This window comes from Globicephala melas, chromosome 19 (assembly GCF_963455315.2).
Source record: "Globicephala melas chromosome 19, mGloMel1.2, whole genome shotgun sequence".
Taxonomy (NCBI): Eukaryota; Metazoa; Chordata; class Mammalia; order Artiodactyla; family Delphinidae; genus Globicephala; species Globicephala melas.
Window position 1 is genome coordinate 16,610,772 of NC_083332.1, and position 16,563 is coordinate 16,627,334.

Here is a 16,563-nt window from a genome sequence, read left to right on the forward strand (position 1 = left end):
AACAATTTAAAAAAATGTGCCTTTACCTCAAAATCTGCTCTTGACAAGCAGCAATTCTCTTCATGAATTTGTAAAACATCTTATCTCCACTTTTAATTATGGTCTTCTCATATTTTTCATCACCATCGCTAGAAAGACTAAAAAGAGAAGCAAAAAACACTTTTGCCTGTATATATCCAGAGAATTACAGTATTTAGAAATATACTGAAAATTATACTGAACAGCAGTAACCCCCCCGCTACCCTTCTCTCAAGCCCTGCTTCCTCGCCATTTTCAACTCTGGATAATTATTTGCAATTTAAAAAGTCATTATGTCCACTCACTCTCTCCATTTCTTTCTCCATTATGGATTATTTTCAAACACCAACACTTCTTCACACACTCCAACAGTATTCTGAAAAAGCTTACAAATGATACAGCTCTGGTAAAGAACCAGGTCAACTCCCCATATATCCTACTGTAATTCTATTATAATAGCAAAGTGATTATTCTTACTTCAAACTTTAGAGGGTTTTGGTTTATAAAGCCTTTCAAGACCTATTCTCACACTTAACTCCAAAAACCATGTGAAGAGATACACCACCCAGATATCAGTATCATCCCCATTTTACAGGGGAGAATTGAGGCTCTGGGAGGGTCTCTGAGGTCCTAGGCCAGTTCTTGAGCCACAGGCAAGAGTCAATAAACAAATGGCATTTTTCTAACTTACCTGTCTCTGTTATACATTTAACAACAGGAAAGTTAAAGAGCTAGTAAAGCCATCTTGTGTAAATACTTGGTGTCCCTAACTCGTTTGTTCACTTTCCTGAGGGTCCCTATAAACAGGACCAAGTGTTTTCAAGCTAACTCAAGGGTGGCTCGTAAGATCCCCTTGTCTGTCTCCCTTTCTCATCTGAGAGGCATGAAGCAGAAAGGTCCTACACACACAAGTGCTGCCTGAAAAAGTTTCCCCAGATACGAGGGTAAAACCAAAGGGTACCTACTGTGGCAGCTTCCTGATCAAATCACCTCTCACGCTCAGCAGTACGCACTCTCACCTTTGGGAAAGCAAGTGTTCCATGTCAATTCCCTCTCTCTGTTGATACTCCCTCAGAAGGCTCTGAGCATGATCTAGACTGACAAAGTCTCTGTAGTCATCCTCATCAACAACACAGATGTAGTAGGGCAGGAACTGTGGCAGCACGGAAGGCAAGGCCATCCCTTCCCCAGGAGGCAGAGGAAGAGCAGCACCCGGGACAGTATCCTGCAGGCGGAGGTCTTGGAGCTGGGCAGTCCAGTCTCTGTCTTTGGCACGGCTGGAATCATTTCCAAAATCTGAGATAAACTGTGGTGGAGGCGCCTCCTCCCCGTCACTTCCCCAGTCATCTGCACCTTCACACCAATCCTCAGCTGTGAGGCCGTTCTCCTGTTTCTGGAAAAATATCCAGTGAATGTGGTTCAAGCACACTTGGGTGATCTCACCTACTCCCTTGGCTTCCTGAGCCACCCATCCCTTCACCTTCCTGAGGGAGCCTTAACACCAGCACCCCCCGCCCTCCACTCTGGCACACTCTGATTCAACTTCCTGGACCCCATTTACTCAAAAGCATGTTGGAGGTGACAAATACTGTGTTTCCTTTTCAGGGGCACCATGGCAAATGCAGTACAGTGGTTTCTTCAACGTCTCTTTCAGTTGTGCTTCATGTATTGCACATGGTAAGAAAGAACTACATTTCCCAGACTCCTAAGCACCTGGGGTCCTAGGTGTGATCAGGGGGTCTGTCTGTGTCTAGAGGGAGACACAAACTTGAGACAGAGTGAAGTGGAAAGAAGAGCCATGAAAAAAAAGGTAGCTGATCTGTAGATGGAGACAGCAAGGCTCTGGAGTCAACAGTTCTGAACAGGGCAGCTTCCATTCACCGGAACACATCTCAGTTTCCTGACTGCAAGCGAGGTTAGCAGCTCCTTGACAGGCCAGTTCTGAGGTGTGGTTCCGGAGGTCACTCCTGGAGTCATCTCCTCCAGGCTATCCAAATAAGTTAGTAAAAACCTAATTTTAAGTCTGTCTCAGCTTTAAAAAGTCAAAGTGCTTTTCTATTATCTGCAATTGAACCCTGACAAATATAGGCAGACACCACCTTTTTATTCCCAGTACTGCTAGTACTGTGCTTGGCACACATTAAGAATTCAGTGTATATATAAAGCAGCATTCACAGGCAAAGGGAAGCTGAATTTTGTTCTGCAGCTACCAGCTTGCCAGATTTTTTTAATTTAATAAATTCGAGTTTTGTCGTATTAAATATGTTTGTTACATACACATATACTTATCACAGTAAGTGTATTTACTATAAACACACACATATAATGATATGTATGTACACACCCATACTTTTTCCCAAACAGAAAAATCCGTAAGCTATGTGCTTCCATATCTCCAGTGCATAATTAAAACAACTAACAAGACGTTAAGGAAGTACCATTTTACGGTTCAAAAAAAAAGCAAACTGTGGTGTGATGAATTGGGAGATTGGGATTGACATGTATACACTGATGGGTATAAAATGGATGACTAATAAGAAAAAGTAATAAAAACTAAACATAAAAAAGGCTGAAACCATTCCAAAGTACTTCAAAGAATATGGCTTAAAGTTTGTCTTAAACGAAATTCTGGAAAATACCCTCAAATGACAGCAGATCATAATATGATAGTCACAAGCGCTTTACCTGAGCGTCCTGCGTCTCTTTCTCTCGCGTTTGCAGGCACTGGGAGCGGAACACCTTCCAACTTCATAGTAAACAAAAACTGCGGTGAAGGGTCCATAGCCGACTGCCAGCCGACTGACCAGTCCCCTCCGGGTGCGCCGGGGGCTGGCCCCCCACCCCCGCTCCCGCCTACCTGCGCGCCCTGCCGCTAGCGCACCCCGGGCGGGGGCAAGCGAACACGTGCAGGAGCCGATGAAAGGGGGAGCCTTCCAGCGGGCAGTACACCTGCACGACCAGGACAAGCGGCTGCCTGCAAAGTTCACACACTGGCCTCGGCGCTGCCACGGCGGGCAGGGCGTCCTGAGGGCAAGGGAGGCACTCAGACCCTGACTCTTACCCGAGACCTCGCCCACTCCCTCACCCCGTAGCCCTCACCAGCACCCGCCGACCCCGGCTCCGACGCCCCACCTCACCGGAATGCCGCCCAGCTTGCTCGTGGTCCAGGCGCCCAGCCCCGTGGGGCAGCAGTGCACCGCAGTATCGCGAAGCCCGAGCAGCACCGGCTTCCGAACGGCCGCCATGACGACGAGGCGCCCAAGCGAAGAGGCGAACTACGGCAGCCGAGAGGGTGCGCCTCTCTGTGCACGCGCACTGCCTACGCCTGAGAGACGGCCCCGCCCCCTTCAGACCGCTTCCGGGGATACAGTTTGGAACCCGGGGAAGATCCCGGAGCGGCAAGGCTTTTTGGCTCGTAGTGCGCGCTGCTAAAGGAAGTTGGCACCCTCTACCGTGAACTAGTCTTACCAAAAAGTTTTATCTAAAATAAGTGGGATATGGGACATCTCTGGCGGTCCAACGGTTAGGGCTACGCGCGTCCACTGCAGGGGGCGCGGATTGGATCCCGGATGGGGGAACTAAGATCCCGCATGCCATTCGGTGCGTGAAAAATAAATAAATTAAATAAAATAAGTTGGATAATAGTACTGTCGTTAACAAGCCCCTCCCCCAAAAAACAAAAACACGAAGTCCTAAATTTTTATTTATTTATTTTCTAAATTACTTTTTAGATTTTTATTGGAGTATAGTTGACTTACAATGTTGTTAGTTTCAGGTGTACAGCAAAGTGAGTCAGTTATACATATACATATAGCCACTCTTTTTTTTTTTTAAGATGCTTTTCCCATATAGGCCACTATTGAGTAGAGTTCCCTGTGCTGTACAGTAGGTTCTTATTAGTTATCTATTTTATATATAGCAGTGTGTATATGTCAATCCCAGTCTCCCAGTTTATCCCTTCCCCCCCAAGAAAGCCCTAAATTTTTAGAGAAGACACATCGAAATGCCTATAGATGAAATGATATATCTGGGATTTGCTACATGATGGGCGGGACTGTAGATGAAATTAAATGGGCCCTGGGTTGATAATTGTTCAAATTTGGTGTCAGGCACAGGGTGGTCTCTATGCTATTTGACTTTTATATGTTCGAAATTTTCAGTAATAAAGTTTTTTAAATGCCTGTGGCACACATAGGTGAATTTCAAAAACATCGTGCTAAGTGAAAGAAGCCAGACACAAAAGGCCACATTCTGGAAAAGGTGAACTTTTTGTAATCAAATGGATGGTTGCCAGGGTTTGGGTTTAGGGGTTTAGGGGGCAGAGGTTGACCACAAAAGGTGCCAGGAACTTGTTGGAGTGATGAAAATGCTGTATATCTCACTTGTGCTTGTTACATGACTGTATACATTTGTCAAAACTCAGAACTGTACACCAAAGGAAGATGAATTTTACTATATGTAAATTATACCTCAATAAACCGGACTTAAAAGAGCATGTTGCAGAAGCACTATTTCAGGCTTCATACCATGGTATGTAAAAAAAAAAAGAGAAAAAAAAAGAAAAAGAAAGTGACTTCCCCTGTGTTCCAGTAGGTAAGACTCTGTGCTTCCAGTGCAGGAGGCCTGGGTTCAATCCCTGGTGGGGGAAATAGATCCCACATGCATGCTGCAACTAAAGAGTTCGCATGCCACAACTAAGAAGTCTGAATGCCGCAACTAAGAAGCCCACATGCCACAATGAAGATCCTGCATGCAGCAACTAAGACCTGGCACAGCCAAAATAAATAAATAAATAGTTAAAAAAAAAAAAAGAAAGAGGACACAGGTGCCTCCTGATGTTTGGCTCCAGCCCCAGCGAGGACCTGGAGGTGAAACCAGTTTACTTCTGGTTTATCACTGCCAATCTGATGGCTTTAAAGGTGCTGTGAAGTCCAGTCTTGCTGTTCACTTCAGGTCTAGCCAAAGAGGCTGGATGACTTGGTAGATACTTGTTATTTTAGCTAATGTTTCCCAGGATACATTTCTAAATTATTGCAAGAAACAAACTTCAAAATTCTTCTTGGGGACTTCCCTGGCGGTCCAGTGGTTAAGACGCCACGCTTCCACTGTAGGGGGCACCGGTATGATCCCTGGTTAGGGAACTAATAAAATCCTGTATGCCCCGTGGTGCAGCCAAAAATTAAAAAAAAACAAATCTTATTCTTGCTAACACAGCAAGATTTCCTCCAACAGTTACTGAGCTCTCTCCAACGTGTCATCTGTTTACATCCTAATATAACCTATTACAGCCTCTTGATCAAAGTGTGATGGCAGCATGAAGCCTTATTACTTGAGAGGAATGTTCAAGATGTTAACTGCTGCCCCATTCTGGAATTTCAGAAGCAATTTAACAACAAATTTGACACTGACATTATCGTGGAGTCCTTGGAACAACGTAAGGAGTGCTTGCATGTGTGAGACTTGAAGTGTCTGACTTAATTCAGGATTTCGTAGGGTTTGGACCTCCTGACAAACTCACACAAATCATCAAATTGTGATACAGTTTGTATTTGAGGAAGTACAGAATGAAGATGTTGAAAGCTGCTTCAGTCTCACCTGAAGGGCTGCTTGTGATGGTTAATTTTACGTGTCAACTTAACCGGGCTAAGGGATGCCCAGACAGCTGGTAAAACATTTTTTCTAGGATTATCTGTGAGGGTGCTTCAGAAGAGAATAGCATTTGAATCAGTAAACTGAGTAAAAATCTGCCCTCAACAATGTGGGTGGGCATCATCCAATCTGATGAGAGCTTGAAGAGAACAAAAAGGTGGAGAAAGGGTGAATTCTTTCTCTTCTTGAGCTGGGACATCCATCTTCTCCTGCCCTTGGACATCAGAGCTCCTGGCTCTCAAGCCTTTAGACTCTGGGCCTCCCACCAGTGGCCTCTTAGTTTTCAGGCCTTCAGACTCAAACTGAATTATGGCCCTGGCTTTCCTCAGTCTCCAGCTTGCAGACAGCATATCGTGGGATTTCTCAGCCTCCATAATGATGTGTGCCAGCTCCCATAATAAATCTCCTCATATATCTGTATAGAGATACATAGATATATCCTATTGGTTCTGTTCCTCTGCAGAACTCTAATGTACTGCTCAAGACTTGCAACAACTGGCAGCCACAGGATAAGTGGAAGCTGTAAGTGATGACAGTGGCAGTGATGAGCAGAACAAGTCAGGGCCAAGGGACACATGGCCGACTGACATATATATGCCAGGTGCTCCCGCCTAAGGGAAGACATGAGACTTGGCAGCTGGCCAAGAGGAACTCAGTGGGCCCACTGCTAAAAGATCATTCATGTGAAGACAAGCTAGCCTGAGAGGGTCTGCCACCTAGAAGTTTCCTCTCTACAGACTTGTGTGCTTGCTCTTTTGTAATAGAGGAAGTGCCTCTGATGGGAATATAGCTCACTTTTCGTCAGCTATATTAAGAAAGGAGGTGGGGGAATTCCCTGGCGGTCCAGTGGTTAGGACTCCATGCTTCCACTGAAGCGGGCACAGGTTTGATTCCTGGTCGGGGAACTGAGATCCCATATGCCGTGAGGCGCCCCCTCCCGCAAAAAAAATAAGAAAGGAGGAGAGTCAGCAGGGGCTTCAACAGAGCTTGACTGTTGAAGAACATCTTTCTATCACCTCTACAAAAGTGGGAGAGAAGTGGGCATTCACTTTTGGAATTAAAAAATAAACAATTTCCACTTCACCAATAGGAAGATGAGAAGTGCTGACAATTTCTATTATTTATTTTAAGTGGACGTTTGTACCTGTATGGTCACTTTCTACAGTCAGGGTATTCCTTTCTTTGAGCATTCATGGGTGCAGTTTGTCTTCTCTTTATAGGAATAAAAAATACAAGTCCTGGGCTTCCCTGGTGGCACAGTGGTTGAGAGTCCGCCTGCCGATGCAGGGGACACGGGTTCGTGCCCCGGTCCGGGAAGATCCCACATGCCGCGGAGCGGCTGGGCCCGTGAGCCATGGCCGCTGAGCGTGCGCGTCCGGAGCCTGTGCTCCGCAACGGGAGAGGCCACAGCGGTGAGAGGCCCGCGTACCGCAAACAACAACAACAACAACAACAAAAATACAAGTCCTGACTTTTCCCTGTTTTGAGGAAGGCATGTGACCAAGCTAGAGGACAACTCAAATGCAGGCAGCCCAGGAGAAGATGGGGTGAAGGCCGCCTGATGACAGACAGGGTTGAGGGCAGCAGGGCTTTGTGAAAGGGGCAGCAGTTTCCCAGTCCAGATCATTCCGTCATGGTCTAGGGCGTAGGTCTGGAAAGCTCAGCCTCTAGTCTGCCCATCGATTCTGCCCATCAACTCTTTAAATAAAATTCCTTTTCTGCTAAATTGGCCAGAAATATTATTTAGTATCTTGAATAGAAGTACCTTAAATAGAAGATAAAAGGACAGTTTCTTCAAAAATCCTTTTTTTCAACTGTCTATCTTATAAAAGGAAAGAATTACCCGAGCATTTGGCCAGGAGTTAGTGGTCACCCTTGATCTGGGCCAGGAATTCACCCAAAACAGACAAAATCTCAATATGGTTTTAAAAACTATCCAGTGGGGCTTCCCTGGTGGCGCAGTGGTTGAGAGTCCGCCTGCCGATGCAGGGGACACGGGTTCGTGCCCCGGTCCGGGAAGATCCCACATGCCGCCGAGCGGCTGGGCCCGTGAGCCATGGCCGCTGAGGCTGCGCGTCCGGAGCCTGTGCTCCGCAACGGGAGAGGCCACAACAGTGAGAGGCCCGCGTACCACACACACCCAAAAACCACTATCCAGTGAACAGAAGTATACAGTCACTCCAAAGCCACAGGGGTGAGGAGTGTAAGAAGATGTAGAAAAGATTCGATTACAGAGGCCACGTTGCCCTCGTGACTTGGATTATGCCCCACTCCACCCACTCTCTTCTCAAGGGACCGTCCTCCATTCTGGATCTGCTCACCAATTACAGCAAAGCCTCACACAAGGCAAACACTCCTCCTACTGGGCACCCTAACTCCTGCAGAGAGCCCCATCTCAGGACAGAGAAGAGTCTCAGCCTACAGTCTCCTTTGTGGCATCTTTATTTTCTACCTGGTATATGAACAATGAACACAGGTCAGAAAAATCAGCTGCACTGAAACACTTCAGCCAACTGTAAGACAGAGGGGGCCTGGACATGGAGAGGGTGAGGCTGGCAATTCCAGACCAGCTTCCGCCAAAGGGCTTGTGGTCCAAGCCCGAAACCAGAGGGTGCTCTGGGCAGGACCATGCGGTGCAGACTCTGGGCAGGAGGGACAAGAAGGACCAGTCACAACGGGGACTACTGCCGGGCACGAGTTTATTGGCTTCTAGCCTCACGCTCCTGCTTGATGAAGTTGATCAGCCCATTGGTGGAAGAATCGTGAGAAGTCACTGGGCTGCTGCCATCAAGCTCAGGTTCAATTTTCTTAGCCAGCTGCTTTCCCAGCTCCACTCTGCCAGGGCGAGGAGAAAGAATGGTATGAGGAAGCTTCCAACATTGCTAGTGAAATCCACCAGCCAGCTCACAGGCATTCCCCACCCTCCCCTTGAGCCAGCAACTCACCCCCACTGGTCAAAGCTGTTGATGTCCCAGATGATGCCCTGAACGAAGATCTTGTGCTCGTACATGGCTGTGGAGGGAGCACGTTAGGGCTCTACCAGCCCAGTCCGACCTACCCGAAGCTGGGACTTCCCCACTCACTTACCAATCAAGGCTCCAAGAATGAACGGCGTGAGTTTAGTGAACACAATCGAGTTGGTTGGGCGATTTCCTTCAAAGACCTTCAGAAAACACCCAGAAATGTCCCCCAGTTAGTCGTGATTCCTAACTCCTCATAAGGGAAGCACACGCTGCGCCAGAGGCTGGGATGGGCAGCTCTGTGAGGACAGCCCCTCCTACTGTGCAAGGCAGGCAAGGCACTCCACGAGCCCCTGCCCTGGCCACACAACTTTATCCTTCCAATTCCAGGATGCCACCCAAAGCCCACTTCAGGAGAAGGGCTGACCTTGTGGGGCAACAGCTTCTCAGAGTCCTCTGGACTCTTCCCTGCGGCCTGTAGCTCCTTCCGGGCCTCCTCTGTTGACTTCCCCCGCATCAGGGCCTCAGTCTGGGCCAAGAAGTTGGCCAGGAGGATCTGACGAGAGAGACATCGAGTACCATTTTGAAGCACTGTCTGAGCTTCAGGCAGATGGACAAGACTGCCTGGCACTGCCCAGCCAGGGTTAGTCTCGGCGGTCGGGGTCAGGCTGCCTGCCCCGACTCTGGAGCTTACTTGGAGCAAGGGGGGCACCAGAGCACATCTGCTGACACTGGAAAGTAGGTAACGATGATAACTACCCTTCGAGGACTATGTACTACTTGCCGAGGGCCCTGTTAAGAACTTTACCAACATCTATTTTTTAAGATCCTGAGGGGGGAGAGGCATCATCTCTTTTCTAGTTGAGCCTCAGTTTCCTCAAGTCAGCAGCACTGAATCCCAGAAGGACAGAGTGGAAGAATTAGAATTCAAACCCAGGACTCCCGCGTCCAAAGCTTGTGCCCACAGTAACCCATGCTACTCTGCACACCCAAGAAAAGGCAGGATCGGTCCCCTTCAAGGACTCTGTCAGGTCAGGAGTTGGGTGCTTTTCCCCTTTGCTGCTGTGGTAGGCAAGATCTTGGCTCCCTGACCTTTGCCCCCCTGCTGTTAACGCCTGTGTGTATTATATCGCATGGCACAGAGGGATTCTGCAGACAGAGCTAAGGTTACAGACCTTAAGATAGGGAAATTATCCAGGTGGGCCCAATGTAATCACATAGCCCTTAAAAATCACAGAAGAGGACGGCAAGTGAGTCAGCCACAAAGATGCAACAGAAGAAGATGCAGGAGAGAATCGAAGCTTCAGATGGGTTCAACCCAGCCTTGCTGGTTCTGAGACCGAGTCAAGGGGGTTTCTAGAAGCTGAGAACGACCCCCAGCTGCCAGCAAAGCAGCCAGGTCTTGGTCCTACAACCATATAGAAATGGATTCTGCCAACAATCTGAATGAATGAGGAAAAGGATTTCCCCCCAGAGTCTCCGGAAGGGAACACGGTCCTGCCGACACCTTGACTTCAGCCTGTGAGAACCTGAGCAGAGACCCAGCAGACCATGATGGGCTTGGGACCCACAGAAACCACGATAATAAATGGGTGTTGTCTTTAAGCCACTAAGTTTGTGGTGGCAGAAACAGAAAACTAGTCCTGCTGACTAATGCATCAGTCTCAAGAGGTCTAGGTGTCATGTGCGCCTAAGACAGCATGAAGAGGGTTTTTACCTTGTGATGCAAACCCTTCCTTATCGGGTGCTGCGTCTGAACAGGGATGAGGAAGTCACAGGGTATCATCTTGGTACCTGCGAAGGGCACTGTGGTCACCCAGGCGCCTATCCCCACCCATGGGATCCACCCATGTGGCCTACAGGCTAAGGCTGACCTCATGGAGGAGTCTTTCCTGGCGTGCCCTCCCCGTCCCCAGCTGCACTCCTGCCCAGGCCAGATGGGCCCTACCTTGGTGGATGAGCTGGTAGAAGGCGTGCTGGCCATTGGTCCCTGGCTCCCCCCACACAATGGGGCCCGTCTGGTGGTCCACACGGGTGCCGGACTTGGTGATGTACTTCCCATTGGACTCCATGTCACCCTGGAATGGGGCCAGAAACCCAGTCATCGATCTGCAAGTCTTTCTCCTTCATGCGCATGCCCAAAACCAGCCTGGGATGCACCAGGCACGCCTGCCCTGCCCTGGCTATGTGAGATACGGGCAGGCGTGATTCTTTTATGTCCCCTCATCTGGGAGGGCACAGCTCACAAGCTTTTTGGCTTCGACTGCTCTGAAGGACCCATGACCAGCAGAAGGTGTATACGGAGGTCCAGGGAGGACCTCCCTAAGAGCAGAAACGGGTCACAAAATCTTCAACTGATTTCTTAATGGAGAGGCAGGCTGGAATCCAGACTGTATAGCCTTTGAGGGCCATCACCCCAACTAGACTCTGGGCCTTGGGGAGCCTCAGCCCCTCCTCCAGTCACAGGATCCACTGGGAGAGGGGCTGCTCCAGGGGGGCTGTGGAGATTCCAGGGGCAGAGGGCTGTGAGTAGCCCAAAGAGGCACCACAGACTGGGTGTAAACTTGCTTTTCTGGAGGGACAAAGGCAGTGCAAACCATGGGGGTCCCAGGCTGTGGCCCACCCTGTCGGGTGATGTCCAAGAAAGAAGTGACCTGGCTGAGGCACGTGCCCTGAGCCAAGCCAGAGCCTGACTGGCCAGGGCACCATGATAGCCACTCATGCCCCTCCACGGTAGCCAAACTCAACTGACACAGATCCTGGTTACAAAGATTCTCCATGAGCTGGGGAGCACAGGGGGGCCTTGGACATGCCCAAGGGTAATGGAGGAAAAGGCCGCTGGAGGAGCAGGAACCTGGGCACCCAGGCTCATGGGCCCCCCAACCCAAGGCATGGCCTGGCAGCTGGTACCTGCTGGAAGTAGGCAGCAAAGCGGTGCAGGTACTGGTCGTAGGGCAGCATGGCATGCGTCTCACACCCAAAGCAGTTGATGTACCACACGCCCAGCAGGGCCAGCAGGACGGGGGCATTCTTCTCCAGGGGCGTCGTGCGGAAGTGCTGGTCCTGAAATGAGAACGGGGTGGGCGGGGGCTGAGCATCTTCCCAGGAGGGAAGGAGTGAGGGCGAGGGGGAGGGAGCTGGACCAACCACAAGCTTCTGGCCAGCGTCTGGCAGAGAACACACGCCTCAGCACTTACCATCCAGTGAGCCCCTGAGAGCAGCTGCTCGAAGTTATCAAATCCTGCAACACAAAAGCAGCGTCAACAGAAATGGTCATGCCCTAGGCCTCCTGGACGCGGACACAGCTTCTTCTGGAACCGGGGAAAGGCTGGAGGGGGAGCCAGAAGAAACAGGATCTGGGAGGACTTGGGCCTGTAGAAAGCCCCTCTAATCAGAGTCAGCCCTGAGCACAGAGGCAGCTCTAGGGCCACCTGGCGTGGAGGAGCGAGCAGGACCGCAGTTGTGAGGGGTGGGGAGAAAGGCCAACCTGCAAACCCGCAAGGAAACTCGGCCCTTCCCACCTGACCTGAAAGAAATGTTCCAGCCAAGGGCAGAGAGGCCCGCGGCCTGTGGGAACGGGAAGGTATTCAGGGACACGAGCCCCCAGCCCGACTTCAGACGGCAACACGGTCTCCCGAGACAGAAACACAAACATGCACACTCACCCACGTGCAGGGCAATGGAGAGTCCGATGGCTGACCACAGCGAGTAGCGGCCTCCCACCCACTAGGAGAGACAGGAAAAGGCGCTGAGGAAGGGCTGGCACACCCCGCCCCCCTCCCTCCTGCCACGAAACTTGCCCCCTGAGAACCATGCTCTGCTACAGGTGAAGCTCTGCGGCCCTGGGGCCAACCCACCTCTGGGAAGCAAGACAGCAGGCCAGGCGCCGGCAACTGCTGGGCCGACCAACAGGGCAGAGACTACACGAGGGACTGACCAGAGCCACGAGACTCAACCAAAGATCTTACCGTGGCTGACCCCACCACCTCAGACACCGACAGACCCGGCGCCTCATACCTGTGCCAGGTCCGGCCTCCCCAGGCACCAACAGACCCAGCGCCTAGCCCACCTCCTTGGACACTGACAAGTCAGAATCCCATACCTGTGTCTGGTTGTGCCTCCAAGGACACCGACAGACCCAATGACTCGTACCTGTGTCCAGCCTCTTGAAACACTAAGAGACCCAGCGCCTCATACCTGTGCCCACGCATACTTCCTTGAACAATGAAAGACCCAGCACCTCCTACCTGGCCTTGGCCCCTGCTCCTCAGATACTGATAAACCCAGTGTCTCATACCTGGGCCTGGCCTTGCCACTTCTGACAATGAGAGATCCAGTGCCTCATACCTGTGCCCATTCCCGATTCCTCAGGCTGTACTGACAGACCCAGCACCTCCTAGCTGTACCTAGCCCTGCCTCCTGGGACACTGACAGGCCCAGTGGCTCATACCTAGGCTTGACTGACCTTCAGCCTCAGCCCAAGACACACTGAGGTCTACCATTCACACTGTGCCTTCTCGTGCCACACTGCAGACTCCACTTTACCTTCAGAATCCTCAGATCTCCAGTCACGTCTTCCTAACAACTGTTTATGGAACACCTACCATGTTCCTAGCATAGGCAATACAAACAATCCACGGGGGGGAAAGATATAAATGAAACAATCATGCCAATAAATGTGAAGATGAGATAAAGTGCTTGGGAGAAAGGAAACCAAGAATAAAAGGACTCTGAGGGTGCTTGAGCCTGGATGTGAAGAATGAGTAAGTGTTACCCAGGGAAGCACAGAGGGAGGAGAAGGATTCCAGCAGCCAGAACAGCATATGCAAAGGTCCTGCAGCAAGAGCAGCCTTTCTCAACAGTGAGAGAATTAAGCCCCACGGAAAATGCTTTGAGTGACTCAATTTCTCAGTACTACCAAGGTTGGTCCAAGGCCAGCACCCTTCTAAAGGCAAAAGAGAGATGCTAATTCATTACATCCAATGGATGCCTTGGGGCATTAAGGCTTAATTCTATCCTGAAAGCCTGACGAGACAGGCTGGGCAGGAAGAAGTGTAGCACAACCTAGAAGATGAAGGAAGGAGTGAGAACTGGAGGGTAGAAGCTGAGAGGCAAGGCTGGAGAACCAAGAAGTCTGTGGGTGAGGAGCGAATGGAAGCAGGAAACCATCTAGGAGCCCCAGTGGTCGTCCACAGAATGATGCTACCCTGAATGGGGGCGGCAGGGATGCAGACCACTGATTCAGGAGGTTCAATTAAAAAGGATGAATTGGAAAAAAAAAAAAAAAAGGATGAATTGGAAGAATGACAGAATCAAATGTGGCCCAGATGTTTCTGGCTTGGATAATAAGATGAATGATGGGGCTCTTTACCTAGAAAGGGTCTGGGTTTGGCGGAACCTTACCTGACTGTCACAGTCCCACAGACCACACCATGCCTGACACTGGCTCTCAGATCTCACCCAATAGACTCAAATCCAGAAACTGGCCTGAGCAGACAGCCAGCACTCAGACCAACAGATTCCAGGCTGCTGACCTTGACTGAGGTCAGGTTCTCAGACTTCACTTTTGTTTTGGGAGGGCCCAGCAAAGCTAGTGTCCGATTTGAGCCTCTGAGACCTCAAGCTGTGGACACAGGTCCTTAGACCTCACCTTCACCTGCAGTGGGTCTCACACCACGCCTTAGAGATGTAGCTCTGCAGTCAGTTCCATGTTCTGTGCCTCACCTGCCCCAGAGCCTCAGACCTCACCTTCTCCAACCAGGTATAATCCAATCTCTTTCCCCACTTGATTAATTCAGACCCTGCCAGCTAGATCCCAAAGTGACAGACCACACCTTGGACTGGTTACAGATCCTCAGGCCTCTGCAACACCCTGAGCTCTGCCCATCACACCTGACCAGGGTGCTAAGAACAGCCGGCTGACATGGCTCAGCTCGTTCTACCTCTCCTACCTGAACCCAAGGGCTCCGCACACCTCCCCAGGTAGACCCAGGTACACATACCTACGATGACTCTGCCTTTCCCTCGATGAGAGTCCACTCTACCCACCTGACCGTGCCTGAGCCTACCACTGAGGGTCCCACCTGTGTCTGACCCACCTTCTCAGGCCTTACCCGTCATACCAATTACGTATTTCTAGGCTAGATCCTGCCCCATTCGTTTCATCTAACAAGCCCGGGGATGCCAATTTGTACCTGAACCGGGGGACAAAAACCCACCTAAGATCGTGTTTATACCTCTGTCCATGTGACCCTGATCCACGGACTCACGGACAAAGCCAGGTCCACATAGCAGCCCTGGGTATGCATGCAATGGCTTCACCTGGGAGGTCAACTCTACCTACTTGTGTTCAACTCCAGTACCTCAGACCACAGGGTTATACGCCTGTCAGAGGCAGGCTCCAGACAGCTCAGCTAATCACCCGGGCTTCACATACCTGTCTGTGCCTAACCTTGACCCCTCACATCTCAACTGACAGACCCAGGCCCCCCTCCCTGAACCCAACACTCAGACTCCTCACGCCTTCCCAAGGGGTCCAGCTCTCTCTCCACGGGCCTGATCTCGGCTCCCAGGCCTAACGTGAGACAGCCAGGTCTACCGCCTGTGTCTCACTCGGCTTTCCACATCTCACACACAGATCCAACACTATCAACCCCTGCTTGGCCTGGGCACCAACACCTCAGTAAGGAGCCTCCAGCCTCATCAGATGCAAACATCTCTGCGTATCTGTGCTCAGCAGACCCCACCGAGAGATGTGCTTCTACCTACTTGGGATTAACCCCAGACCTAACTCCTAGGACCTGGGTCAGTGTACCTCATGCTCCAAGCATGTCACCTGCGAGACCCAAGCATACATACAGCTGGCCCCAAAGTCCTTGCTTGCGAGGAGCCACATCCACCTACTCATGTCTAACTTAGAGGCTGCGTATCCGCTATGAGCCCCGCAGAGTCCCGCCTACCTGCAGAAGACCCCAGTGCTGTGGGCCTGAATTGAGGCCGCTCTACCAACCCAGGCTTAACCCTGGTCTTTCAGGCATCACCAAAAGACCAAGGGTACATACCTTTGCCTGAATCCAACACCTGAAAGAGCTAAGTCTACCTACCTGTGTTCAACCGTAACTCCTTAGGTCTCCTCAAGACTATACCTGGCAGACAGGCTTTGCCTACCTGCCTCTGACCCAGGCTGCTCAGACCACATTTGCTGGGCCAGCTCTGCCTACTTGTACATGACTCTGATTCCTCCGACCATACCTAGTGGACAGCTCTGCCTACCCGTACATGACCCTGGACCCTCAGTCCATACCTGGCAGACCAACTCTGCCTACCTGTACACGACCCTGGATCTTCAGACCATACTTAGTGGACCAACTCTGCCTACCTGTACATGACCCTGGATCCTCAGACCATACTTAGTGGACCCACTCTGCCTACCTGTACATGACCCTGGATCCTCAGACCATACCTAGTGGACCAACTCTGCCTACCTGTGCTTGAACCTGGATCCCTGGACCACACCTAGCCAAACAGCTCTGCCTACCTGTACTTGACCCTGGATCCTCAGACCATACCTCGTCAGACAGCTCTGCCTACCTGTACATGACCCTGGAGTCTTGGACCATACCTAGCGGACCAGCTCTGCCTAGCTGTGCTTGACCTTGGATCCTCAGACCATACCTGGTGGACCAGCTCTGCCTACCTGTGCTTGACCCTGGGTCCTCGGACCACACCTAGTGGACCAGCTCTGCCTACCTGTGCTTGAACCTGGATCCCTGGACCATACCTAGTCAGACAGCTCTGCCTACCTGTATTTGACTCCAGATTCCAGACCATACCTTATGGACCAGCTCTGCCTACCTGTACTTGACCCTGGGTCCTGAGACTGTACCTGGTGGACCAGCTCTGCTTACCTGTGCATGACTCTGTCTCCTCTGACCAT

The 16,563-nt window shown here is 50.8% G+C and overlaps 2 protein-coding genes across 5 annotated transcripts in view; both read right to left on the reverse strand.

The window, feature by feature from the left end:
• PDCD2L (programmed cell death 2 like) overlaps positions 1-3,280 on the reverse strand; it is a 28,385-nt gene extending 25,105 nt beyond the window's left edge. For all 3 annotated transcript variants that reach the window (XR_009560106.1, XM_030874420.2, XM_060289368.1), the window contains exons 1-5: positions 3,156-3,280; positions 2,876-3,042; positions 2,704-2,764; positions 1,038-1,411; positions 27-137 (exon numbers count right to left, since the gene is read on the reverse strand). Coding sequence is in view for 2 of the 3 variants with exons in the window: in XM_030874420.2 (XP_030730280.1) it covers positions 27-137; positions 1,038-1,411; positions 2,704-2,764; positions 2,876-3,042; positions 3,156-3,263 (821 nt within the window). In the remaining variant the exon portion in view is untranslated. The remainder of the gene's footprint in view (positions 1-26; positions 138-1,037; positions 1,412-2,703; positions 2,765-2,875; positions 3,043-3,155) is intronic.
• A 4,811-nt stretch (positions 3,281-8,091) lies between these two features.
• The window catches only part of GPI (glucose-6-phosphate isomerase), a 29,330-nt gene continuing 20,858 nt past the window's right edge, over positions 8,092-16,563 (reverse strand). For both annotated transcript variants that reach the window (XM_060289410.1, XM_030874427.3), the window contains exons 10-18: positions 12,293-12,353; positions 11,825-11,868; positions 11,538-11,690; positions 10,576-10,705; positions 10,345-10,421; positions 9,055-9,183; positions 8,755-8,830; positions 8,613-8,679; positions 8,092-8,502 (exon numbers count right to left, since the gene is read on the reverse strand). In XM_060289410.1, coding sequence (XP_060145393.1) covers positions 8,367-8,502; positions 8,613-8,679; positions 8,755-8,830; positions 9,055-9,183; positions 10,345-10,421; positions 10,576-10,705; positions 11,538-11,690; positions 11,825-11,868; positions 12,293-12,353 — 873 coding nt within the window. In that variant the 3' untranslated portion in view covers positions 8,092-8,366. The remainder of the gene's footprint in view (positions 8,503-8,612; positions 8,680-8,754; positions 8,831-9,054; positions 9,184-10,344; positions 10,422-10,575; positions 10,706-11,537; positions 11,691-11,824; positions 11,869-12,292; positions 12,354-16,563) is intronic.